The sequence below is a fragment of the Giraffa tippelskirchi genome, chromosome 4 (genome assembly GCF_054371585.1).
Source record: "Giraffa tippelskirchi isolate mGirTip1 chromosome 4, T2T-mGirTip1v1.2.pri, whole genome shotgun sequence".
Lineage (NCBI taxonomy): Eukaryota > Metazoa > Chordata > Mammalia > Artiodactyla > Giraffidae > Giraffa > Giraffa tippelskirchi.
Window position 1 is genome coordinate 155,670,340 of NC_137278.1, and position 26,714 is coordinate 155,697,053.

Sequence of the window (26,714 nt, forward strand, 5' to 3'; positions counted from 1 at the left end):
AGAGAAGGACCTGCCAGAAATTGGTTTGGCCTGGCAGGTGAGGCTGGAAGTTTAAAGGGCAAAGAGCTGGTGGGTGGACATGGGGGAGAAAGAGCCCAGGGACCTCATCTATTGAGTTGCATAAGCAACATCATCCCTTAGTGCGCCCAGCTCCAGGGCTGCTGGACTGTGAGTTGCTGGATAACCTCAGCTCACTGCTGGGTTTGTGGTGTGTGTGTCTGTATGCGCGCGTGTGTCTGCAGGCTATATCCCCCTTCACCCCCACCAGCCTCCCGCCCCGCCAGCCACCCTGGGATTGGTGATTCTCAGCCCCTCCCCCAGCTCCCCCAGACCCTCCCAGAGCCTTTATCAGGGAGCTGGGCCGGAGTTCCTGCCACATTCCCCAGCCCTTCCACTCACTGTTTCTCTCTTCACAGCAGCAGCACCAGCAGCGTGTGTGGGGAGCGGGCAGTGCTTCCAGCCAGCTCCCTGATCCTGCTAGACCATCTGTCCCAGGCTCTAAGCAGCTCCACAGGTAGGTACAAGCCAGAGAATGTTGGATGGATAGGAGCCGGCACCAGAGGACAGGGGCAGAATCAGGAGGGAATAAATGTGGCAGCCTTTGATCAGGGAGTGGGCTACTGGGCAGGTGAGCAGAAAGAGGCGATAGGGGTTGATGTAGTGATGCCTGGAGCCTGTGGGTACAGACTGATTCTTCCAATATTTAGAAAGTTTTGGCCTAAGTCTTAGGGTATCTAGGGCTGGAAAATAGCATTCAGGATCTCTCCTCCAGCTGACGAACGAAATAGATCCGTGCAGGTCCTGTCAGTCTATTATCTTCCCTGGGAGCTGGAGCCCCCGGCATTATTGCGCCATTGCTCATTGCCAGGTGCACAGACTGGGGGAACATGTGACAGAGGCAGGGAGACTGAGCCCCTCCAGCTCAGAGACTCTCCCTGACCAAGCCTGGGGTGGGAGAGTTGGGGGCTGGGGAAGCAGGGTGCTGGTGGTGAATGCCTCCTGCATTTGCACCTGTGTTGTGTCCTCCTCCTCCCCGCCTCCCCTGTCCTGTCTCTCTGTCCTCCTAGGCATCATGCGGAGCACCTTGCTGTTTGCAGTCATCCTTGCCCTCAGTTCAGCTCGGAGTTTTGGTGCGGTCTGTGAGGAGTCAAAGGAGCAGGTGGTGCCCGGTGGGGGTCACAGCAAGGTAAGGCTCCCCCTCTGGTTTGCCCACCCTGGCAGAATACCAGACATCATCATGGGGGCCACACTCTGCCTGCCTGTCCCACCTCTGTAGGGAGGAAGGTGGGATGGGTGGGTGGGGAGTTACCTGGATTATCCACCAGAAGGCTGGACTGCCCTGCCTCTCTGGGGGCCTCATGTTCTCCCAGTAGGTCTGTCAGTGTTTCTGTCCCTCTGCATGTCTTTGACACCTTGTACGTAAAAGGTGCCCCACAGATACATTGTTTGTTTGATTGTCTGGTGACCTGGTGAGTGGATGGCGCTGGATAAGTTGGTCTCAGGTTCCCTGAGTCCAGCTCTGGTTCTGTCCCTTTGCAGGGAGCAGGTCTTCCCCACTCCCTGGATGATATGAAACAGTCAGAATTTCTCTCCCAAACAGTCGTTTGTATTCTTCGTTACCTGTCAGTTTTATGTATTACGTTGTTTTAAAAATTCACATAAATTCCCTTATCCCCTGCTCTTCTACCCCCAGTAACCTCAGGTGCTCCTAAGATCCCAACCCTTTCTTTCCTCCTGTCCCATGTCCCCCTCTAGCCTCTGCTTAGTCAGGATAGGAAACAAAAAATCACAAAACAAGTTGGGCCCCAATTTCTGAAGTTCCTCTAAGAAAAAGAATAGGAGTTGTCAGAATAGGGGTACTGAGGGAGAACAACGAGGAAATCTTTTCAAGGTTTTGAAAAGATAGCAATTATATTGGCACAAGTGCTTTTAAGATGATTACAGGTGGAACTTATTACAAATTCAGCGTGTGAAGTCTAACTGCCTCTCCAGCTTGGATCTGTTTAGCATCTCATTACAGGAGGTGTGCAGAGTATTTGAACAATTTGGGGAAGTGGTTGCGTGGGAAGCTGTGAGCTGGGCAAAGAGAGACATCATCAGCTTTTGTCCAGCTGGTGGAGTGTCCTAAGGCATGACGGGCTGGCAACCTTGCAGGTGGTAGCCACTGCACCAGCTCCAAAAGACCAGAACCAGTTCAAAAAACACAGAGCAAGTGCCAGACAAAGGCTGGACACTGTATTTGGAGCCAAAGTTCCAGCTGGAGACGGAATATCTGGGTCTGTTACTCTGAGACAAATGTGCTTTGTGACCTTGCCCCTCTTGTCCAGTAAAAGAGAGGTTGCCCTCCTGCCCCTTCTCCCTACAGGTCCATGAGGATGAGAGAAATTGGGACAAGATGGGGGTAGGATGTATGTGTGCCTGGGCAGCCAGGTTGGCATGTGTGAAACCACCAAGATGATTAAGAACCCGTGCTCGGCAGCAGGGCTACAATGGGGTTCAGTTGTGGAGAAGAGGCTTCATTCTGAGCATGCTGCCTTCTGAAATTCTGAATCTGGGGTGGGGGGGCGGTGACAGAGACAGAAAATCACAGGTGGAAACCAATGGAAAAGAAAAGAGAGGGAGAGGCAGTGGGAAACACAGGGAGAGAAACACCCATGGACTCAGTGGAGAGCGGGGCGATTCCAAGATGGCTGGTGGCCCCGGTTGCCTATCCCTACCTGTCCCCAGGACCAAGTCCTGTCTGTGGCTCAATCATGGAGCACAGACCAGAGGATACTAGCTCTGTCTGACGAACTTTTCTAGGAAATTCCTGGCTCACTCGATTAGTGGGGCAACCATATCCTTGGTCAGACCGGTTCTGGATGTGCTGGGGTAAAAAGAACCAAAGGCCCTTTTCATTGAGAGGTGGCAGGAGCTTCGAGGGGGCCCCAGGGGTCCATCCACTTTGAGCTTGGGAGATAGCATGACCAACTGGTTTTCCCAGGACTGTCCCAGCTTGAGCACTGAAAGCCCCACATACCTGGGCAAACTGGGACAGTTGGTCAGCCTACAGGGATACCCAATATGTTCCCTCTACATGTGCTTCCCAAATCTTGCTGTGTCTATGAATCACCTGGGAGCCTGGTTAAGGCTCAGATTCTGTCTCAGTTGGTCTGGTATAGGACCAAGATTAGATATTTTTAACAAACTCCCCGTGGTGATACTTCTAGTCCACAGACCACAATTTGAGAGTCCACTTCTCTTCCAGTGTGAACCAGAGGAAATCTGGAAAGAAACAGGATGTCAGGTTCAGTTGTGATGAGCTCAGGAAGAGGCCATTTCTTGTGGGAAAAGAGTGAGAGGACTGGGGGTGAGCCTCCTCCTTGGCCCTCTTTGTCTCTCTCCCCCAGAAGGACTCAAATCTCTACCAGCTGCCCCCATCATTGTTCCGGAGACTCTATGATAGCCGCGTGGTCTCCCTGGATGGATTGCTCAAGATGCTGAGCAAGGCCAGCGTAGGTAGGATACAGCCCCAGGGAAAGGGGTTTGGGGGGCAGGATTCTGAAGATTAAATAGGCCTGGGAGACCCTTCAGGAGGGAAGGAGACTGGAGATGGCTTCGTGAATGATTGAGGGTTGTGATCTGAACCCCCTCCAATCGTCTCGTTGCAGATCCCATTCCCCAGTTACATGCTTGTTCTTGCTTCACAGGTCCTAAGGAGTCGCCACTTCCCCAGAAACGTGAGTAGGCTCCTCTCTCTCCCTACCTCTGCGGACCACTAGCCGAGAGCTCCACGAGTACAGGGCCCAGTGACTATTTTGGCTGGCCCCAGTTCCACTGGTGCAAACAGCATCCCAGTTGCAACTGCTCAGTCAGCCTCTGCAGAGTGTGAGAGGCCCCTGGGCACCAGAGGAAGCAGGTGTGAGGGGCCTGGTGAGGTCTTCCTCCACGGGCGTGGTAGTGCAAGTCAAGAGGATCTCTTGGTGGCTGTGAAGATTCTAAATCAGGCACCTGCTGGGTGGGAGAATTTTAGAGAGTTCTTGAAAGATGGGGGAGAGGGAGGTAGACAGAGAGGGTGGGCTAAGGGGACAGCTTGCTAACTGTGGGGAGGCAAGCTGTGGTGAGATACAGAAACAGAGACCAGAACCCAACCTCAGAAGTCTTGACACCTGTCTGGGGAAATGTATCAACCCCTCATCGTGAAGGTTGACCCTTTTTCTGCAGGTGACATGCATGACTTCTTTGTGGGTCTCATGGGCAAGAGGAACCTCCAGCCAGGTAGGGGCATGGTGGAAGGGCTAGGGTGCTGGCAAAGGTGTAGCAGGAGTCAACTGCTTCATGTTTGTCAGCAGGGGAAAAGACAGGACTTTTCCCAGCTACAGTGAGGGCTCCTCCACCCCTTCTACTCAATCAGCTTGGACCCGCAGTCCAGCCCTCCCCGGGAGCAAAGCAGGGAGACCTTTCAAAGAAGGTCCTGCTGCAGTTGGGAAAGGGTCAGAGAGGCTTGCTTGCCCCTTCCCCCATTTCCCAAACAGAGAGTCCCTCTTCTTCCTTACTCTGTCTTTCAAAGTTGTCCTGCATAGCCAGCCCTTTGCTTTTGGGTTAGGGTGAAGGTCATAGTCAGAAAAATCCCTCCTAACTACATCCTTTACATCCCCCCAGACATTCCTGTTGATATAAACCAAGAAAACATCCCCAGCTTCGGCACCTTCAAGTATCCCCCCAGTGTGGAATAAGGTAAGGACTTACTCAGGGCGAGGAGAGGGGATTGTGGGTATGTGGTAGGGTAGGAGGGGCGTTGCCAGAGGATCATTTCCTCTGATGCTATGGGCATTAATGCTCATAATTAACGCCCTAAATACATCCCGACACTTAGAAGTGTGTGTTTGTCTATGACCACACACACACACACATGTGCACACAGAAAAACACACAAACACACACACACACACATACCCCTCTTTCTCATCTCTTTCCAGCCTCATTGATCCCAGCTTACAATTGAGCAGCAGTGAGTGGGGGTAAATGGCAAGGGGAGGTTTTCCCCTGGGGTTTCTTGAATGGGCAGCTTCTGTTGTTTGGACTCTATTCTCTTGTGATTTGTGCAAAAGATGGAGAGATCATTATTGGATAATTATAGGTACCACATTTATTCGCACGTGATGCATTTTGCTTCCTATGGAGGCTGAAACCATCCAGATCATCCTGAATCTTGCGTTACTGGGTCCACTATAGAGTTCTTTGCAAGGATGATTCTTGCATTTTTTTCTAGAAATCCAAGAAAAACTCTGAAATCTAATGGAGAGCGGCTGGAAACTGTATCATAATCACTCTGTGTAGAGTAATGAGTAAGAGCATGGTCTGAGTTTGAATCCTGGATCTGTCACTCACTAGCTGCGTCCCTTGGCCAGGTTACATAATCCTTCTGTGCCTCTGTTTCATCATCTGAAAAGTGGGGATGATAATATTATCTCATAGGGCTGTTGCTTTGAGTCTAGTCAAGTGTTCAGAACAGTGCCTGGCACACAGCATTGTGCCTTGGCTTCATTGTGACTGTCGCAGTCTGGGAGATGTAGGGAAGGTCCAAGTGTTGCCTCGGTGGGCTCTGGTCTGTCTGTCTGAAGCTGTCTGGGCTGGACCCTAGGCCTGAGTGGGCTGACAGTTCTTCCACTTGGTATGCGAACGTGAGTCCCCCCAGGGCAAGTGTCTTGTCAAAATGCGGAACCATCTGCCTCGACACCAGCTTCCCACACACAGCAATAGCAGCTCACTGATGGCTTTCTTTGCACCGGCTTCCCAAGAAAGGTATTGGGGGAGGCAAAGAGAGGGGTCAGGAAGCCTCTGTCTTCCTAGAGACTCCTGCCCCTCTCCCTGCGGCCCTGTTACCCCCTTTCATTGGTCTCAAGGGAGACCCAAAGACCAGGAGCTGGCTCTTAATGAAACGGCCTGTGCATGACTCCCAGGCCCAGAGTCATGACTGTGCCCCCCATTCAGTGTTGGGTGAGGGGGCACAAAAAGCTGTAATAACCGTAACTCGCTGATTACATGGTACTTACTGTATCATTTTGCTCTCATTAGATTGTTATTTCAGTCTTGCCAACGGCCAGATAATTATATGGGCAGCTATATCTGGATGACATACTCTCCCCAACGTTATGCACCGGCCGTAAAGATAATTACAGTGCAATTTTGCCATAGTATTTTATACAAATGGCAGAAACAAGTGCATTATAGAAACCTACTTTTAATGCTTTCTGGTGAATCTAGGCTTTTTCGGAGGGACTGGGCTCATAATTGCAGCCCTCATAATCATACCATGGATGGTGCATTCTGAACCTGTTAGGTACTGGGGAGAATAGACTCAAGGACCCTGGGGGCTGGCATGTAAAGATTAGATGAGATGGATCAACACAGATCATTGTGCCATCTGATTTCATTCATGTGAAACTGCTGAAAAAGGAAGTGATCCCTGGACCTGTCCTTCCTCTGGGAGGTTTCTGGAAAGAGGAGGAGGGACTGGGTGAGGCCAGTGGGAGCATTAGCTCCAAGGTGCATTGGACAGGGCTGTGTATATGCCCGGCTCATAAGGATGCCAGGATGATATGAACTTTGCCACTATGTCTTTCTGTGTGGGCCCCTCAGACCACACACACGGTGTTTATGAATGGGTCGTGCGATGCACATGGCAGCTGGGAAGACGCAAGCAACTGTAGCTAGGAGAGTTTTTCAATCCTCTAGTTCAAAGGCTACAAGGAGAGCTGAGGGCTAAGGCTTCCATTCTCTCTACTGCTCCCTTACAGAGGCTCCTTCCTTTCTCCCTCACCTCCCCGGTGGGTGGCTGGTGGGAGTTTTAAGGACAGAGATGTGATCTGATCTTTTTTTTGGTCCTCAGCACTCCAATCCTGGACTCCTGGGCTACATCGTGAAGACACCCACCCCTAGATGCACATGCTTCTATTTCCCTTCCTCCTCCCCTCCCCGTAACACTCTTGTGCTTTGACCCCTTCTTCTCTCTGTCCCACCTGCTGCAGAAACTGCCTTGTGAGCATCCCCAGTCCCTGTAACCATTGACTACAGATTGCCCTGGAATTCTATAGCGTCCTACAAATATGATGTCTCTATTCCTCAACAATAAAGGATTTTTACATATTATGAGCTACAGGGATGTATTTGGTTGGTGGATGGGTTTTTCTCTTTTTTGACTCTTCTGACTGTATTATATACACACACGCATATGATACACACACTTATATCATATATAAATGGAAGTTTCTTTATTTTGTAAACATATCAATTTTCCCAACAGTGTCTTACTCATTGCTTCATACAGTTAGTATGGGAAGATTTATTTAGTGATTGAAAGAAGAAATGAATTTGGAAGATGGTCTCTAGCACTCAAAGACTTTCACAGACCAGCTTTAGACAAAGAAAAAAACAAAGATTTCCTGGGTGGTTCAGTGGTTAAGAATCCACTTTGAAATGCAGGGAACCCAGGTTCGATTCCTGGTGGGGGAACTAAGATCCTGCGTGCTGAGGAACAACAAAGCCAACGTGCAGTAACTACTGAGCCCAAGTGACACAAGAGAGTCCGTGCACCACAAGGAAATATCCTACATGATGCAAAAAAGATCCCGCACTTTGCAACTGAGACCTGATGCAGCCAAGTAAACAGATATATATTAAAAAAAAAGAAAAACCAGATATTCTGTATTTCCAGGATGGGCCTGGGAGACATTAACCCCTGACTCTTACTCTGTAGAGAAGGGAGATGGGGATGATGGTTGTGCAAAGACCCAGCCCCAAAGAAGGATGCATCTGTAGCACTACTATTTTTCTATCTCCAGATATTGGGCTTGGGTCCTACGACAGGTAGTGGGATAAGATGGTGACCCACAAACAGAATTTACAGGCTAGCAGGGCTTTGGGTCAGCAAACAGTACTTGATTTTGCTAGGTTGGAACATAGACAGGAAAGTTACTGTAGGAGCCAAGAAGGAGGAGAGCAAGATCTCTTGAGCTTTAACTAGTTGTTTTAGTTATTATAAAGGGAAAATGTTTATTTCTGACTCTTCTGTAATGCAACTGTTACCAGCCTCTGTAATGGTGGTCTAGTAGTCTGCAGTGTATATAAGGCACTTAAAGGAGGTATGTGTGGGTGTCTTTTATTAATCTGATGTACCACCCATCACAGTCCACTGGTGCCAAATGGGGGTTCTGTACCCTAATGGAAGAGAACAGCCTGAGAAGTCCTCAGGCTCCCTGCCTTAGCTTGTTGCAAGGGCCTTGGCCATAATCCTGAACCACCCTCGTACAAAGGGCAGCACAAAGCATTTAAAAATAAATAAAATTGTTAAAAATAAATAAAAATTAAAAGATTGGCATCTGGAGGTGTAGGGATGGGAAGCATTTTGTAGGACTGAGCCTTCATCCTGTGAAATCTGATATTACCTCCAGGTAGATAGTGTTAGAGCATTGCTGGTTGGTGTGGGAGATCTCAACTAGATGCTCAGCTTTTCCAAGTCTGACAAAAGACAGGGCCACGGAGCCAGACTTCTTCCTGCAGGTCCTTCACCTCAGTGAACATTCTCTCTTCCCAGAACCTGACTGGGGCAATTTGGGGCCCACAGCTCCATGGTGGGGGCACTTGCCTGAGGATCCCTGGTGTCTGGTTTACTACTAGAAGTCAGAGAATCTACCTGCAATGAAGGAGGCCTGAGTTCGATCCCCGGGGTTAGGAAGATTCCCCTGGAGAAGAGAATGGCAACCCACTCCAGTATTCCTACCTGGAGAATTCCATTGACAGAAGAGCCTGGAGGGCTACAGTCCATGGGGTTGCAAAGAATCAGACATGACTGAGCGACTAACACTTTCACGTTTCAAAGAATACCCTCACCCCAAATCTTGAAGACTTTTCTCAATGAGTTATCATGTTAGCATTTCAAAATTATCTACCTAGACTGTTTAAAAGTGGGATAAGTTTTGCAGAGTCTGGGGGGTTTATTTGGGTCATGAAAGCTTCTGCTCAGACTTGAGAATCAGGCCTGTGCTTTGCCTGACACAAGTGCTTTACCAAGTAGGAGCATAAATACAGAAAGGTTGCTCTCTGGTGGGACTGATGAAAACTGCAGTACTGGGGATTCCAGGAAAAATGAAGACCAGCTTTAAATCTGATTCCTGGTTTTGTGCTTGGAGAATGTGTGAAGGAATCCTGGCCTTCTTCTTTCTATTGGAAGGAGGTTGATGCCCAAGAGGACCTTGAATCAACAAGACCTTGGCCTAATTCCTGGCTTTTCTCCATTGAGTTTTATACATCTGTGTTATTGTGATTACATGGTGATTTACTTCAAAGACTTTTGTATTAAAGGTTCTAGACCCAATTCAATGCATGTGGAGGGGGAGATCTCGCACACCAACAAACAATGCTCCAACACCGTCTACCTGGAAATAGTATCAGATTTCACAGATTGAAGACTCAGTCCTATGGAACAACATCAGATGCCAATCTTTTAATTTTTATTTATTAATTAAAATTTTATTTATTTATTTTAAAATTAATTTTAAATTGGAATATAGTTGGGTTACAATGCTGGGTTAGTTTCTGTAGTATAGCAAAGTGAATCAGTCATACATATACATATATCCACTCTTTTTTATATTCTATTCCCATATAGGTCCTTCAATTCAGTTCAGTGTTAGTCACTCAGTCGTGTCTGACTCTTTGCGACTCCATAGACTGTAGACTGCCAGGCTCCTCTGTCCAGGGGATTCTCCGGGCAAGAACACTGACTGGAGTGGGTAGCTGTTCCATTCTCCAGAGGATCTTCCCGACCCAGAGATCAAACCCAGGTCTCCTGCATTGCAGGCAGATTCTTTACTGTCAGAGCCACCAGGGAAGCCCATATAGGTCATTACACAGTATAATAGAGTTCCCTGTGCCATACAGTAGGTTCTTATTAGTTATCTATTTATATAGAGCAATATCTATGTGTCACTCCCAGTCTCCCAATTTGTCCTCCCCTTTTCCCCCTTGGTAATCGTAAGTTTGTTTCCTACATTGTGACTCAATTTCCGTTTTATAAATAGGTTTATTTGTACCATTTTTCTAGATTCCACAAACAAGTAATATCATGTGATGTTTGTCCTTTTTTTTTTACAATTTTATTTATTTATTTTTGGCTGTGCTGGGTCTTCATTGCTGCACGAGGGCTTTCTCTAGTTAGGTGAGCAGGGGCTACTCTCTAGTTGTGACGCACAAGTTTCTCACTGTGGTGGTGTCTTTTGTTGCCAAGCATGGGCTCTAGGGTGCATGGGCTTCAGTATTTGCTGTACTCAGGCTCAGTAGCTGTGGCTTGTGGGCTCTAGAGTGTGGGCTCGGTAGTTGTGGTGCATGGGCTTATCTGCCCTGCAGTATGTGGAATCTTCCCAGACCAGGGATCAAAACCATGTCCCCTGCATTGGCAGGTGGATTCTTAACCACTGGGCCATGAGGGAAGTCCACTTTTTCTTTTTTGTGTTTGTATCTATTGTAGTTTTGGGATTTGCTGTTCCCATGAGGTTTGATTTAGCAGTCCACATATGTACAAGGTTGCTTTAAGTTGTTGGTCTCTTTTCTACCTGCAGAAGTTCCTTTAACATTTGTTGTAATGGTGGTTTGATGGTGCTGAATTCTCTTAGCTTTTGCTTGTCTATAAAGCTTTTGATTTCTCCTTCAAGTCTGAATGAGAGCCTTGTTGTGTAGAGTATCCTTTTTTGTAAGTTTTTCCCTTCAATTATCACTTGAAATATATCGTGTCACTCCCTTCTGGCCTGCAGAGTTTCTGCTGAAAAATTAACTGAAAACTTTATGGAGATTCCCTTGTATGTTATTTGTTGCTTTTCCCTTGCTGTTTTTACTATTTTTCTGTTTATTTAATTTTTGTCAATTTATTACTATATGTCTTGGCATGTTCCTCCTTGGGTTTATCCTCTATGGGATTCTCTGCACTTCCTGGACTTGAGTGGGTTCTTCCTTTCTCATGGTAGGGAAATTTTGGCTATAATATCTTCAAATATTTTCTCAGACCCTTTCTCTTGTCCTTCTGGGACCCCTATAATGCTAATGTTGGTGAGTTATTGTCTGCTAATATTGTCCTAGACTGTTCTTTTCTGTTCTTTTCATTCTTCTTTCTGTATTCTGTTTTATGGCAGTGATTTCCACCACTCTGTCTCCCAGCTCACTAATTCGTTCTTCTGCCCCAGTTCTTCTGTTGTTGATTCCTTCTAGTGTATTTTTCATTTCAGTTATTATATTATTCATCTCTGTTTTTTCTTTAAATCTTCTAGCTCTTTGTTAAACATTTCTTGTATCTTCTCAATCTGTGCCTCCGCTTTCCCCACCCCAAGATGTTGCATCATCTTTGTTATCATTACTCTGAATTCTTTTTCAGGTAGATTGCCTATCTCTTCTTCATTTAGTTGTTCTTGTGGGTTTTTCTCTTGTTCCTTCATTTGCAACTTATTTCTTTGTCATCTCATTTTGTCTAACTTTCTGTATTCATGGTCTCTTTTCCATAGGCTGCAAGATCATAGTTCCTTTTGCTTGTGTCTCCCACCCCCTTGGTGGGGGTGAGGTTGGTCCAGGGGCTTGTGTAGACTTCCTGGTGGGAGGGATTGATGTCTGCCCTCTCATGGGTGGAGCCAGGTTTTGTCCCTCTGATAGGCAGGGCTGTGTCAAGGGGTGTGTTTTGAGGCGACTGTGAGCTTGGCTTAGCAGTAAAGAATCTGCCTGCAATGCAGAAGCTTCAGGATGCACGGGTTTAATCCCTGGGTCAGAAAGATCCCCTGGAGAAGGAAATGGCAACCCATTCCAGTATTCTTGCCTGGAGAATCCCATGGGCAGAGGAGCCTGGCAGGCTACAGTCCATGGGGTCGCAAGAGTCGGACACGACTGAGCGACTAAACCATTGCCATTCCTTCTCTGGAGTTGTTCACCTGTAGATGAGCTTTGTGGTGTCACCATTTACCCATTGTATGAGCTCTCAGTTTACGTTGTTGTTTGCACTGCTCTCAGCCCCACCTTAACTGTGGGTATGCTGGCAATTGACCCTATGTCTCTCAGACATTATTTTCACCAGACCACCAGCATAGATCCTCTTGAAGTCAGATCCCAGGATACCAGTATTCATGGATTTGGACTCTCTGTGCTGTAGGGGCAGTTCAAACTCTAGCCTGGCCCAACCCCTCCTTGTATGTGCCCACAAAATCTATAGGTGCTAATACTAGGCCCATCTTGGCTTCAGGAGCTCTCGTGGCCCATTCAGATGTTCTGTAGGTGCTTGAATTTACAAACCTGGCCACGTGGGTATCATTTCAGGGTTTGTGCAGCTGCTAGGACAGATTTCAGCCTTTTTTTCTTAGTTGCACAGCCGCTGGGGTTCAGATCCCACAAGGGCCTAATCTCAAGGCTGCCCTGGAGCACACAAATCTGCCTGGTGAGGAGCAGGTGTGGAGGTGGTGTGGTGGCCCAGGTTGTGGGAGCCCTGACAGTAACAGGCACACAGGGGAGCAGAAGGCCATGGGCACAAGAGAGCTCGACCCAGTGGGGGCCTTTCTTAGTGCCCAGGGAGGCAGGGGCCAGCATGTGGGGAGAGAGTCTGCAATGGAGGCTCCATCTTCATTCAACAATGGTGCTTTGCTTCTGTGGCAGCCAGGGTTTCCTCCTCAAGTGTTCTGGGTTGCACATTTCCTCATTCCTGTCCCCTCAGGCTATCTCCTTTCAGCTAACATCAGTCTTCTCCCTGGGTTTGCTCTCCAAACCTCATGTTCCAGCCCCAGTCCCTATGTGTGTTAGCAGATACATGTCTCAGGTTGGGGGGTTCAGGGCTGTGGCAAGGACCATTTGTTTAGGTCTCACTCTGTTCTGCTTGCCACAGATGAGTTACTGAACTCTCCTCTAATAGCCCCCAAAGCTCCTCTTCTGTCCCAACTGATCTCCCTGCTGGTGAGGGGGCTTCCCTGGATGCAGGAACCTTTCCACTTCTTCAGCCCCTCTCTTGAGGGGCACTGATCCAGTCCTCCTTCCTTTCTTCTTTTTCCTTTCTTCTTTTATTGGGCTTCCTGGTGGCTCAGATGGTAAAGAATCTGCCTGCAATGCAGGAGACCTGGGTTGGATCCCTGGGTTGGGGAGATTCCCTGGAGAAGGGAATGGCTACCCACTCCAGTGTTCTTGCCTGGAGAATTCCATGGACAGAGGAGCCTGGTGGGCTACAGTCCATGGGGTCACAAAGAGTTGGACAGGATTGGGCATCTAACACTTTCATCATCCTACTCCATTATGTAGGGATTTTTCTTGTCCTTTTGGGCATCCACGGTCCTCTGTTAGTGTTCAGCCAGGGTTCTGTGAGAAATGTTCCATTTGTAGATGTAGTCTTGATGCATTTATGGGGAGAGATGAACTCCACATCCTCCTACTTCTCTGCCATCTTGACCTCTGCAGATGTCAATCTCATACCCAAGTTGTTAACTGTCTACAGATTGGAGGCTCCCACAACCCTCTCCTTGTGTTCCACTGATTTGTTACTATGGTTCATAGAACTCAGGAGACCTGTTTACTCACAGATCACCAGTTTATTACAAAAGAATATAACTTGGGAACACCAGATGGAAGAGATGCATGAGGCAAGGTATGGGGAAGAGGGTGTGGAGCTTCCATGCTCTCCTGAGCATGCCACCTTCCTCTCTTTGAATCTCTACATTTTCACCAATCCAGAAACACTCCAAACCCAGTTCTTTCAAGATTTTATGGATGTGTCATTATATAAGTATGATTGATTAAATCATTGACCAGTGATAATTGATTTAACTTCCAGCTCCTCTTCCCTCCCTGAAGGGCAGAGGCTTGGGACTGAAAGTTCCATTTCATCACAAAATTGGTTCTCCTGGCAACCAGCCTCCATCTTTAGGTGCAGTGCCAAAGTCACTCAGTAACATAACTAGAGACATCATTATGGCTCTCATCACTTAGGAACTTCCAATTGTTTTAGAAGCTCTGTGTTAGAAATGGTGTGCTTGGTCACTCAGCCATGTCCAACTCTTTGTGACCCCATGGACTGTAGCCCACCAGGATCCTCTGTCCATGGGATTCTCCAAGCAGGAATACTGTAACGGGTTGCCATGCCTTCCTCCAGCGGATCTTCCTAAACCAAGGATTGAATCCAGGTCTCCCGCATTGCAGGCAGATTCCCACCAGGGAAGCCCAAAAACACTGGAGTGGGTAGCCTATCCCTTCTCCAGGGGTTCTTCCCGACCCAGGAATCGAACCAGGGTCTCCTGCATTGCAGGCAGATTCTTTACCAACTGAGCTATCAGAGAAGCCCATTAGAAATAGTGGTGAAGATCAAATATATATATTTCTTATTATAAATCACAATATCACAAGTAAATGATATAAACTTTAATCTACAACTTTAGGGGATTTGTAAACATGTGAAGTACATTTACTGGGGTCAGCACTCCAGGGATGGTTAAGGCAGTTGATCAGAAAGATAGAACAGGCCCAAGACTCAAGTCTTGCAGCCTAATGTCTCAGAGTCATGCTAGAGCCTAGGAGTCTACTGGTAGTGTTAATAAAAGAAACAGCCCCAAATGGAATCACTTGTACTAAGTCCCATGTCAGTTATCCAAGGCTTGATGCCTACCCTAACTGCAATTTTAGCCTCTCCCAGGAATGTGACCTTTAACCAGGCAATCTGGAATTACCTGGAGTTACTTAAAGGAAGGGAGACAAAGGTGGATTGCCTGAGACAATCCACTCTGTTTAAAAGCAAAATTCAACTAAGTTTGGAGATCTAACTGACTTTATTCAATGATCTATGAATCAAGTGGGCTTCCCTGGTGGCTCAGATGGTAAAGAATCTATCTGTAATGCAGGAGACCTGGGTTGGATCCCTGGTCGGGAAGATCCCCTGGAGAAGGGAATGCCTACCCTCTCCAGTATTCTTGCCTGGAGAATTCCATGGACAGAGGAGCCTGGCAGGCTGCAATCCATGAGGTTGCAAAGAGTTGAACATGACTGAGCTTCTAATTGTATCGTATTTGAATCAAGCGGCATTCCATCTAGCGAACAGAAAGGTGCTCTAAAGAGTTGTTAAAAGAAGAAGTTTTTAAAGGCAGAAAGAGAATGGGACAAGGAAGTCACAAATAAAAGAAAGGACTGTTTCAGACAAGACCACCTTCCTTTAGGGGAAGGTAAGTGTCTATGAGGTGATTACCTCACTTGTGTTGGCTAGGTAATTTCACATTGACTAGTTAAAAGTCACGTTCCTGGGAGAGGCTGAAACAGCAATTAAGATTGTTTTGCTGGCATAGAGCTTAGCACAAGTGACTCCATTTTGTGCCTTTTTTTTTTTTAACAACTCTTTGATAGAAACTTCCTTTTCCTGGTCCCTGTTGCCTATAAAAGCCTTCTATTTTGTAGGTTCTTTAGAGCTCTTTTCTATGTGCTAAATGGGACGCTGCCCAGTCCTGAATTGTTGAATAAAGCTTATTAGACCTTCAAATTTACTCAGTTGAATAGTTTTTAAAGAGATTTACTGTCAACAGTAGGACTGCAGGAGACCTCTCTGATGGCTTTGGAGACAATAAGAAATAGGCATGGTTCCTGCAAACCCTTTTGCGTTCTCTGTCTCTCGCTGTTTCCAAGGGCCACAAATAAGTTCCTCTCAGTTCTGAGCTCCACTCTGTGTCAGCCTCCTAATGTAATTGGTGTTCCAATCCAGGGCAGTTCAGCTTGAGCTAGCAGATGAGTCCAGCCAGAATCCAATCCCCTAGCCCTCTGTTCAGACCATAATTCCCTGACTTGAGTGGAAAAACTCAGCAGTTGGTTTGTCCCCAGACTCCACAGTGGGAACTGCTGGCATTTAGTCTGCAGTTCCACATTTGTTTGAAATCTTTCCCAGATTGCACGCTGGGAACTGCTGGTAGCAGCTGTGGTTCCTCATTTGTTTGGAATCAGTCTGCAGCCCCCATTGTTTGGGGTCTGCTGGTTCAGTCTTTTTTCCAGTCCCCAGATTCATGGGAATTGTTGGTGGGACACACAGGGACTTTTCTTGGCCAAGCTGCAGTGACATTTCTTGGTTACTGCTGGTGTGTTAAGATGCACATGCTTGTTTGTCTCTCTTAGTGTAGATAAAGGCTATTGTTAATGGGAAGCTTCGAAGCCAATGAGCCACAAAAACTGATGAGCATCTAAAAGCTGTTAAAGTGCTCATCACCTAACAGAGAGACTCCCATTTTAGGAAAATTTGGTCATAGAATGACAACATCAATAAAATTTCCATGCAAAGAGATACACTTGTAAAACACCACACAATCTCCAACCCAGTGGCAATTCCTTTTAGGTATTAGTTTAGCTTCAAGAGACCCAAAATTTTAGCTAAAAATTGTACCAGGATTCTTAAGCTCCAAAGAGTGAAGCACGCCACCTTTTGGCATGCCTGCCTATTTTATGCCTAAGAATGATGGTTCCAGAAGCTATAAGTACCTACAAAAACGGCAAAATCTTACTAAAAACACAAAAAGAATCTAGAACAACACCCAGGCCTCCCCTATTACATCCTCCTAGGGGCCCCTCATCAAAATGCTTCCCCAGAGATTGATATCTCAGTTGTAATCAACGGGGATGCAGGAAAAGAGATTGTTCTTTAAGGCCCTATGCAAATTCTTCACCTCATTGCGTCAACTCCCCTGAATTTACATCATCAAATTAGAAAGGACCTACAAGAAGGCTTTCATGATTCAGGATTTGCTTACAAGTCCCTCTACTTCTGGTTAGGAGTGAGTACAGATGAGGCTATATGATCAGAAATCTCTCCTCAACTCTGGAAGATTTTGCTGAATGTACTGCTAGAGCAATATCTGTCCAACAAAAATCCTTAGACTCTCTAGCCGAAGTTGTTCTAAATTTTCTTTTAGCTGAACAAGTAGGCTATGCTATGGCCACCACCACCTATCATACCTAAATTAACACTTCTGGGGAGGTTGAACTCAGCTACCTAAGATTACTGAATAAGCCACTTCAAAAGGTGATCCTTCTAAAGACCCCTCAAAGGGGTCTTTCTTTGACTGGTTTGATTTTGATTCCTTTGGGTCTTGGGGACCATGGCTCTGGACTGCACTCCAGACATTGGGAATTGTCCAGTTTGTAATCATCATAGTAGTCCCTCTGGTGTCCTATATTCTCCTACAAGCTTTAAATGTGTGTCCTCAGCTGCTAACCACCAAGCCAATGATCTCCTTAAGACTGGAATGCCAAAAAGGGAATCAAAAGTATGATCGACTGAAAAACCTGTGAGCCTGAAGTCATGACCTGTGAATACCACAAAGATTCAGCCAAAAAACCTTCATGACCTGTGATCGTCACAGTAAAAGCTGTGGGGAGAACTTCAGAGTGATAGCTGGCAATGGTGCTCATGCCTTAAGTTTTGATCACATCTCTCAGTGAAACTCAGGCAAAGTTTTGGTTTGATGACAAATCTTCGGCAGGAACATCTGGGGAGATTTGGAGGGTAACTGCTGCACTAAAGGGCAGAAGCAGAGAAATGGAGCTCTAGAAAGAGTTGAGGAAGTAGCAGAGGAAAAATAATTTCCCCCTCGACCCTTCGAGGTTCTTGGCTGAATAAAAAATAAAAGACAGCATAACAGGAGAAAAGAAACAGAAGTTTAACAATATGTATACTCCCTATATACATGGGAGATACCCAGGAGAACTAAGACTTTTTTTGACATTATCTTCTTGACATTACCCTTCTCTTCCCGGTTCAGAGACAAATGGACATTTCCCTTATAAATGTAAATGGCTCTTACAAAAGGGTAACCTCTGCTCATTTTTCAGAGCTTCTCCGCTGTCTGCTGCTTCTTAAAAATAATCCTTATGCCAAAGAAGCATATGTTGGGGTGTCAAGTTCTGCTCCCCTCCAGGAGGGACAGGCTGCCCGAAACAGGCCTGCGCTGCCAAGGTGCAGTGGGATCCTGTGAAATCCTTCATTTGGCCGCGCAGCTGAAAGGAGGGTCCACAATGAACTTTCAGAGGGTGGTCCACCAGGAGCCCAGCCCTCAAGTACTTGTTCCTTCATTCAAACAGGCTTTGTTAAGTACCTTTCCTATGAACCAGACGCTTGTGTGTTGGGGGTGGGGTGGGGGCGGAAAAGCCGTGTGCAGAACAACAGCCCCTGCCTTCAGGAAGCTCACTGCCTAGAGGAGGAGAAAAATAGTTAAAGTGGCAGTCTTACAACTGTTTCTGAAACTACACCAGCAGACGTTTTGAGAGTAAACTCTTGGGACTGTGAGATGTAAAACAGGGGAGGCGATTTAAGCTTAGCCTTGGGATAGGGTTTTTCACTTCTCCAGGTACCAGGGCGAGGAGGGAGTCGTCCAGCACCTACAGGATCAGTGCTTCAAAAAAAGCCAGGCCTGGGTGGTGGCGGCGGTGAGGGCTGGAAACGTCCTGGCAAATGCCCGCGGGGGCCCGATGGCGGCGGCCCCAGTGCCTCGCGGGGGTCAGAAGTGGGGCCGGGGGTCCCCGGCTGGCGCAGTGGCTTCGGCCCGCCTGCCTCGCTCCCGGCCCCACCGTGGGGGGGCGCTGCCTCCTCCCTGGCGGCTGGGGGCGCTGCGGCCGAGCGGCGGGGGGCGCTGCCTCCTCCGGGACGGCGGGGGGCGCTGCGGGCCGGGCGGTGGGGGCGGCCCGGGCCGGCGCGGCGAGCGGCGCGGCGGATGGAGAGTCTGGCCGTGGCCGGCGGCGCCGCCTCCTCGTCGGGCCGGGCACGGCGGGCCGGGGCCTTTGTGTGAGGCGGCGGCGGCGATGGTGCTCGGGCCCCGCGGAGCCGGGTAAGCGCGGCCAGGCCGAGGGCTGCCCTGGCCGAGGCCCGACCCTCGTCCCGGCCTTTCTCTCGCTCTCGCTGGGCTCCCTCCCGCCCGCTGCCCTCGGCCGGATCCATCCTCCCCCGCCGCGCGCCGACCCCCGCCGGCCCCGCCGCCGATCCCTTCGACCCCTGGCCGGCCCCGCGCCCCGCCGCCACCCCTTCGCTCCCGCCTGAGGTCGCCCTGAGGAATTCCCGGCTGTTTGGGGGAGGGACCGAGGTGCTCGATGCCCCCCAGATGGAGTGCCCCAGCCGAATCCAACGCCCTTCCTCCCGAATTCGACCCTCCAGAAGGGAGACCGTGGCGCCGCGCGGTTGTTGGGGTCCCTTCTCAGAAGTTCCGAATCCGTCCCCTCCCACTGCCGCTCGGGCTTCCCGGTGCCCCGACCTGCTGACCGTTGATGTGTGGCCACCAGGGCCCCGGAGATCCTTCGCTGGTACCCAACAAAGCTCAGAGGCTTCCTGGGCCCCAGAAAAAGTTGGGAGTTAGTCCAGTGTGGTGAGGTGGAGGAAGGGGGCTGTGTTGCACAGGGCGAGTCGTGAGGCTGAAGGAGAGGGCAACGAGTTTGGCTTTTTTCTGGCCTGCAGGACTCAAAAAGGGGGGAAAATTGGTACTGAGCAAGCCTTTAGGAGTTAACCTCTGTAATTGGGTAGCTTCTTATCCCAAACCCTATCCCATGGCATCAGGTAAATCTCTCAGTTCTGGTCAACATAAGCATAGCTCCTGAAAAGGGTGGGGAAAATAAGACCCGAAGACTATTAGGTAATTCTAAATACCATAGTTGTGTTCTTCTTTATTTTACTTCTCTGGCTTCATCCACAAGCTACAGAGAATGTGATAGAGCACTATCTGAATGGCCCTGGGCTAGAAGGCAGGTAGCTTAGCTAGGGAAAGATGGGGACTCAAGAATAAGCAAGTGATTTATTTTAGGGCCTGAAAGAACACAGCAGTGAGAGGAAAGGAAAGGATAAAGCATCCTCATCTTTTCCCCAGTAGCTAATGGAGCTTGATAATTGTGTTCAAGTATGTGTATGGCATTTGGCCTAGTAAGGGAAGAGAATATACTCAGTGAGATAGGAATGCTTGTATTCAGGAAGAAATTAGGAAATTAATATGAGAAAAGTTTGAATCAGTTGCTCTGGTAATCAAATATAAGAAGATATCAAGAGACTGCTTTGGACTTGGCTTTAAAGCATTAGCTTCTGTACAGTCAGGCCTCCAGCTTCTCTTAGAGACCAGTTTATCAGATTTTTTTCAACATTTTTGGATTTTTTCATGATCACTCTGTCTTGGGGGATGTGCAGGGAGAAAGGTGACTGTCCCATCACTTCTGCTGTCATTGTCTCCTCCAGCAGAATGGGGCAAGTGTATGTCCATTCACGCCTGCTCTCCACCTGGGGCTTGGAAACATGCAGACGGGTGGCATTTTGTCCTGCAGAGCTCTTCACCTACAAGGATGTGTTTGGCCATCCACCTTTTCCTTTTGCTATCCGCAGATTAACTGTGCTGATAAGGAGACAACTTCACAGGAGCTGCTAAGATGGGCATGAGGATCAAACTGCAAAGCACCAACCACCCCAACAACCTGCTGAAAGAGCTCAACAAGTGCCGGCTCTCGGAGACCATGTGCGATGTCACCATCGTTGTGGGAAGCCGTTCCTTCCCGGCCCACAAAGCCGTGCTGGCCTGTGCGGCTGGCTACTTCCAGAACCTCTTCCTCAACACTGGGCTTGATGCTGCCAGGACCTATGTGGTGGACTTCATCACCCCTGCCAACTTCGAGAAGATTCTGAGCTTTGTCTACACGTCGGAACTCTTCACTGACCTGATCAATGTCGGGGTCATCTACGAGGTAGCAGAGCGTCTAGGTATGGAAGATCTCCTCCAAGCCTGTCACTCCACCTTTCCTGACCTGGAGAGCACTGCCATGGCCAAGCCCCTGACCAGCACCAGCGAGAACCACTCTGGTACCCCGAGTTGTAGCTCAGCAGAACCCCCCCATCTCCTTGGAGAACTCCGGGGTGGCGGGGAGCACTTTGGTCCTGATAGAAACTATGTGTTACCTAGTGATGCTGGAGGAAGCTATAAAGAGGAGGAGAGAAATGTTACCAGTGACACTAACCATAGCCTGCAGCCGCTGCCACCAAAGACAGAAGACCACGATGCCCCTGCTCCGTTCACATCTGTCCCCAGCGTGGTGACCCAGCCAGTCCTGGGCACTGTCAGCACGGGCATCCAAACCAGCACCAGCTCCTGCCAGCCATACAAAGTCCAGAGCAATGGAGACTTCAGTAAGAACAGCTTCTTCACCCCTGACAGTGCAGTAGACATTACCACTGGGACCAACTCCTGTCTGAGCAACAGCGACCATTCCAAAGACCCAAGCTTTGGGCAGATGGATGAGCTCCAACTGGAGGACCTGGGGGATGATGACTTGCAGTTTGAAGACCCCACCGAGGAGATTGGCACAGCTGAGGAGGTGATTGAGTTGAGTGACGACAGTGAGGATGAGCTGACTTTTGGAGAGAGTGAAAACCGAGAGAATAAGGCCATGCCCTGCCAGGTATGCAAGAAGGTTCTAGAGCCCAACATTCAGCTGATCCGACAACATGCTCGGGACCATGTGGACCTGCTGACTGGCAACTGCAAGGTCTGTGAGACCCATTTCCAGGACCGGAACTCCCGGGTCACCCATGTTCTCTCCCACATTGGTATTTTTCTCTTCTCCTGTGACATGTGTGAAACTAAGTTCTTTACCCAGTGGCAACTGACCCTCCACCGACGGGATGGAATATTTGAGAACAACATCATCGTCCACCCCAACGACCCCTTGCCTGGGAAACTGGGTCTCTTTGCAGGGGCGGTCTCTGCGGAGCTGAAGTGTGCTGCCTGTGGGAAGGCATTGGCCAAAGATTTCCACGTGGTCCGGGGCCATATCCTTGACCATCTGAACCTGAAGGGCCAGGCCTGCAGCGTCTGTGACCAGCGCCACCTCAACCTCTGCAGCCTCATGTGGCACACACTTTCCCACCTTGGCATCTCTGTCTTCTCTTGCTCTGTGTGTGCAAACAGCTTTGTGGACTGGCATCTCCTGGAGAAGCACATGGCTGTGCATCAAAGCCTGGAAGATGCCCTCTTCCACTGCCACTTGTGCAGCCAGAGCTTCAAGTCAGAGGCTGCCTATCGCTATCATGTCAGCCAGCACAAGTGCAACAGTGGCCTTGACACACGGCCTGGTTTTGGACTCCAGAACGCAGCTCTCCAGAAGCGGAAGCTGCCGGCAGAGGAGTTCCTGAGTGAGGAACTGGCACTGCAGGGCCAACCTGGGAATAGCAAGTATAGCTGCAAGGTGTGCGGCAAAAGGTTTGCCCACACAAGTGAGTTCAACTACCATCGGCGGATCCACACGGGCGAGAAGCCTTACCAGTGTAAGGTGTGCCACAAGTTCTTCCGAGGCCGCTCGACCATCAAGTGCCACCTGAAGACGCACTCGGGGGCTCTTATGTATCGCTGCACGGTCTGTGGCCACTACAGCTCTACCCTTAACCTCATGAGCAAGCATGTCGGTGTGCACAAAGGCAGCCTCCCACCTGACTTCACCATCGAGCAGACCTTCATGTACATTATCCATTCCAAAGAAGCGGAAAAGAACCCGGACAGCTGACTGGGTCCCAGCAGAGCCAGGGGGAGCTCCCAGGCGCAGCCAGGACTTTGGTTTTCTAATGGCTGTTGGTCCTGCCCCAGCTGAAGTTACAGTTTTGCCTTGCTAGGAATTCTGTTCTGTCCTGTGTTTAAAGAAGACAAAAGAATATATAGCACATGAACACTAACTGTTTCTGAGAAGCAGCGGCCCTGTCATGTTTACCTCCTTACCTGTTCTTGTCCGTGGAGGGCTGTGTCTTTGATTCTTTGGAGGCTGGTTTTGGGATCTCATCAGGCAGTTGGTGTCAGCTAGATTCCCTTCGCCAGCCTCTTGAGTTTTAGTTTACTGATAGGTTTTATGCTGCTAAGAATCCAACCAACAGCCTCACTGAACAGAGGAGGTGGAGAGAGGTTTTCACTGTGGGTATTACTGCCGGACCTCCAACCGGGACAGCCAGCTATGAGAGAGATTTTGGGAATGTGGTTATTCAGAAAAGTCAAGGCAGCTCACCCTTGGGTGCTGGTCCCAGCCCTCAGCAGGGGCAAGCTGTCAGTGATGAGGGGCCTGCTTGTTCCAGGGCTCTAATCTGCTGATTGGAGAGTAAAATCAGCTAGATCCAAACCGGGGACAAAGCTTTCTGTTTAGGTCTGAAAGCTTTGGGATGAATCCTTGCCAGCCGCAAGAGGTGTCCTGCAGTGCTGCTGAAAGCAGCAGCCTGTGATGGACAGGAAGGGAGATTTCTCTTCCCCTCAATTCCAAAGAAATGTGATCTTATGGAGTGGTGGCCCAGGATGTCAGGCCTTCCCTGTGGGCAAAAAAGACAGGGTGCCACTTTGATGTAGTCATCAATCGTCTGGCTGCCTCCCTCGACCCTGAGTTTCCTGGTGGAAGGGTGGGAATGTCTCTGAAGCAGCAGCCTTGCCTTAATTTGCATCCAGTCTCCCACCTAGAAGTGTGTTTGGCCTATAGTGTAGATGCAAAGACCCCATGAGGTGGAGGGGTGGACTGTGAGCCCTTCAGGATTAAAGGGACATGAGTAGCTGGATGTACATTCTGTCTGTCCCAGTCAGGTAACCTGTTGTTTACTTTGTGCTAACTGGACAAGAGTTTTGGCAGCTCACCTTTGACCTGCTGGATTTATCCTGATCTGTCATTGCGTGGCCACCAGAGGGCGCTATTGGCCGACAGCTTGTTCAAGCCCTCTCTAGGTGACTGGGGAATAGATCTGCCCAGTCGGGGTTGCTGGTTGACTCTGTTCTTAGTTGCCTTTTGAGGGGATCTTGCCCAAAGAAGGCTTGAGGGAGAGAGCCCTCGGATCTCGCATCTCACAAGGTGGCACCTCTGAAACCCATACTACCTCACCTGCTCAGGCGAGCTCTGGGGGTCCCTGGCCTTGGCCCTGCCCCTGCCCCTCGTGGGACTCAGCAGCACCCCGGGCTGTTTTACAAGCAAGTAGTTTTAATTAACTCACAAAGCCTTTTTGGACATTTTTAATATTTATTTATTTTTGTTTTTGTATACATATTACCCAGCATCCCTGTTGGCTAAGAGACTTCAGGAAAATGAGCTTCTCCCCAGCAAGTAGCCATATTCCAGGGGACAGTCCTGGCCAGATATTTGGGGAACAGGGGCTTGAACTAGGGGAGAACAGGTCAAGCCTTTAAACAAGCAAATGCTTTTCTCTCCAGATAAGTCTCTTGCAGAATAAACCCAGGGAGCCCTCTAGGGAATGGATGTAAATTCTAGAAAGTTGAGGCTTGTTAAATCCCTGGACCTTTTATCCCCTTTCCATCCTGTGGTTGAGTAGGTTGGGGAAGTTGGGGACTGGGTTGAGGGGATAAGATCACATGAAGGCCCTGTTTGCATATTTTCTCATTCTTCCTGGGGTTGGGAAGTTACAGTAACATACAAGTAAACCAAAGCCCTGTCCCTTTTGGACTTGCTCCCGGATCTCCCCCCAGCCCTAATTGATAAAGCCTTGGAGTTTTGTGTGCATAGCTGTCCAGTGAGGTGACCATTACTTGAAGGGACTTGTCAAGTGGCCAGCTTGCACTGTCAGAATCCAATGAGTTAAATTTCCCTTGGGACATTCTTGTTAGAAGGCAGTGCTGAGACTTTTCCTCCCTGACTGACTGCTTCCTTTCTTCCCACTAGTTGTTTAAGAAGGAAAGTGTGTAAAAGACCACAGTCAACTATCTTCTCAGCTTTTCAAGCCCGAGTGGTTTCTCCCAGATTGTGGGTGAGGACTGAGTTTTGATGGCCAGATTTGAGAGTGGGGCTACTCCCTGGAAGCCAGCTGGGTAGCTGAGAATGGATCAGTATGCTGGAGAAACCCTTTTCCTTAATAGAGGGTTATCACTGATGCTGGGTAGTCTGTATACTTAACGTGAAACTGTGAAGTTTTCCCTTTTTTGTCAGTAAACCAAAAAGCAAATCCTTGAAACTTTACCCCTAAAACACTAAATAAAAGACTGCACCCCCTGATCCTCCTGAGGCCAAGTGGTTGACCAGGGTGGCTTGGTTGGCTGCAGTCAGACATGTAGCAGGGTCAGTAGCTCATGAGGCTCATTGACCAAACACTGTCCCCCGCGTGTCCCCCATATTCGCACCTCAACCCTTCCTCTGTTTGGAGTCATGTTTGCTTCCTCTGCCACCAGCCACTCTTTTCCTCACTGTTTTACTTGAAACACTAAATTGTGGCAAAGGGCACTCTAGGATACCTGGTGGAAGGTATTAATTTTATTCTGAATTTAAAATATTTTCAATTGTCTGTTCATTGAGTTGTGTTGCCCTCTCTGCCCTGGAGCCCAGTTAAGCACTGTGTTCTGCTGTATCGTTCCAAGGTTCATTCTGTTTGATCCTTGAATGTCTTTTCTTTTTTAATCCCCCACCTCTTTTTCTTGTTCAGTACTCAGGACTGGCTACATAATTTGTAGAGCCCTTTGTTTAAAAACTATTAAGAATTTTGTGGCAACTAGAGCATTAAAGCAAACACAAGGCCATTCTCATCTTTTTTCCTAAGGGAAAGGGTGATACCCTAATGTTCTTGTGTTAGTCACTCAGTCGTTCTGACTCTTTGCGATCCCATGGACTGTAGCCTGCCAGGCTCCTCTGTCCATGAAATTCTCCAGGCAAGGGTACTGGATTGGGTAGCCATTCCCATCTCAAGGGGATCTTCCCGACCCAGGGATCCAACCCAGGTCTCCTGCATCGCAGGCAGATTCTTTACCATCTGAGCCACCAGGGAAGCCCCTATTACTCTAATGGCACACTGTAAACAGCTGCTTGTGGCCAGAGGAAGGGATCAGTATCGTAGCACTCCTCTGCCCATCCATGACTCACTGATGCTACAGGACCTACTGGGAAGCTCTGCTGTACCCTGGTGTTTGGTCCTAAAGTTTCAGACTCCATGGAGTCTCTAGTTCATGGCTAGTTGGGAAGAAAGGAGGTGGGGGGAGTGGTGTCAAGAAATAGGTAAAAATTCTTTTTGACATTCTTCTGGTCTATGAATACCCTTTTGTCTCTAGGAAACCTCTGAGTTTAATGACCTTCTCCCCAGTCAGGTTTTGCTGCTGGTGAATATTCCTTGTCTGGCCACCTGCTGTGCCCTATCACCCCCCACCCCCCGACCCCCAGACTGTTCAACTTTGGAAGTGAATTTACACTTCTTCATATACGGACATGATTTTGTTGGCATGGAAGTGGGCTGTGTGCAGAAATCTGCCCGTCTGGGAATCCTCGTGTGTCCTTTTCCCTAAATCCTGCACTGAATGAATCAGGAAGCAGGGCACACAGCGTTTGTTTCAATGTGCTCACTCATGGTAAACTTAATATCAGAATGAAAATGAAACTTTTACTTTGGACATTTCTTTAACACCCTTCCCCTGTCCAGTCCACCCTCCCCTCCCACCTCTACTAGCTACATCGCTTATGAAACTGAGAAGAGTTGTTGACATTTAACTCCTTCCATTAAATTAATAAGTACTGACCTCCTAATATTTAAGTGTTTACTATCTATTGCTGTAAAGTTTTGTATATTTTGTAAACTTCTTTTCTCAAATAGTAGATGTCTAAAATCGTTGTACATCTGATTCTTTTATATTCCATTGTTCAGCACAAAGTGTGGTTTTTATTTAGAATAAAAAAAAGGAAATTTGAAATGGTAGTTCTTTTCCTATTTACTGTGGTCTGCTTATCCC

The 26,714-nt window shown here is 48.4% G+C and overlaps 3 protein-coding genes across 11 annotated transcripts; 2 read left to right on the forward strand and 1 right to left on the reverse strand.

Moving 5' to 3' along the window:
- The first annotated feature begins 422 nt into the window (after positions 1 to 422).
- On the forward strand, positions 423 to 7,131 carry TAC3 (tachykinin precursor 3). 2 transcript variants are annotated; one of them, XM_081594424.1, is made up of 7 exons: positions 423 to 514; positions 1,068 to 1,186; positions 3,390 to 3,498; positions 3,690 to 3,719; positions 4,204 to 4,257; positions 4,642 to 4,716; positions 6,872 to 7,131. In XM_081594424.1, exons 2-6 carry the CDS (start codon positions 1,073 to 1,075, stop codon positions 4,713 to 4,715), a joined length of 381 nt encoding a protein of 126 aa, XP_081450550.1. In that variant the 5' UTR covers positions 423 to 514; positions 1,068 to 1,072; the 3' UTR covers position 4,716; positions 6,872 to 7,131. The 2 variants fall into 2 exon arrangements, with proteins under 2 accessions (XP_081450550.1, XP_081450551.1); XM_081594425.1 differs by having other exon boundaries at positions 433 to 514; positions 3,393 to 3,498.
- A 10,528-nt stretch (positions 7,132 to 17,659) lies between these two features.
- On the reverse strand, positions 17,660 to 19,176 carry LOC145544398 (uncharacterized). Of its 5 annotated transcripts, none has more exons than XR_014081397.1 (3): positions 18,398 to 19,176; positions 18,111 to 18,206; positions 17,660 to 18,012 (listed from the first exon to the last, which is right to left on the reverse strand). XR_014081397.1 is itself a non-coding variant. In XM_081587290.1 (2 exons), the coding sequence occupies exon 1, from the start codon at positions 18,947 to 18,949 to the stop codon at positions 18,410 to 18,412; it is 540 nt and encodes a 179-aa protein (XP_081443416.1). In that variant the 5' UTR covers positions 18,950 to 19,031; the 3' UTR covers positions 17,660 to 18,206; positions 18,394 to 18,409. The 5 variants fall into 5 exon arrangements, 2 of the variants coding, with proteins under 2 accessions (XP_081443416.1, XP_081443415.1); XR_014081400.1 differs by having other exon boundaries at positions 18,394 to 19,031; XR_014081399.1 differs by having other exon boundaries at positions 18,367 to 19,031.
- ZBTB39 (zinc finger and BTB domain containing 39) lies at positions 18,256 to 26,675 on the forward strand. 4 transcript variants are annotated; one of them, XM_081587283.1, is made up of 2 exons: positions 18,256 to 18,362; positions 20,369 to 26,675. In XM_081587283.1, exon 2 carries the CDS (start codon positions 20,413 to 20,415, stop codon positions 22,534 to 22,536), a length of 2,124 nt encoding a protein of 707 aa, XP_081443409.1. In that variant the 5' UTR covers positions 18,256 to 18,362; positions 20,369 to 20,412; the 3' UTR covers positions 22,537 to 26,675. The 4 variants fall into 4 exon arrangements, with proteins under 4 accessions (XP_081443409.1, XP_081443407.1, XP_081443408.1 ...); XM_081587281.1 differs by lacking the exon at positions 18,256 to 18,362 and adding an exon at positions 18,676 to 19,308; XM_081587282.1 differs by lacking the exon at positions 18,256 to 18,362 and adding an exon at positions 18,676 to 19,091.
- The last annotated feature ends 39 nt before the right edge of the window (positions 26,676 to 26,714 follow it).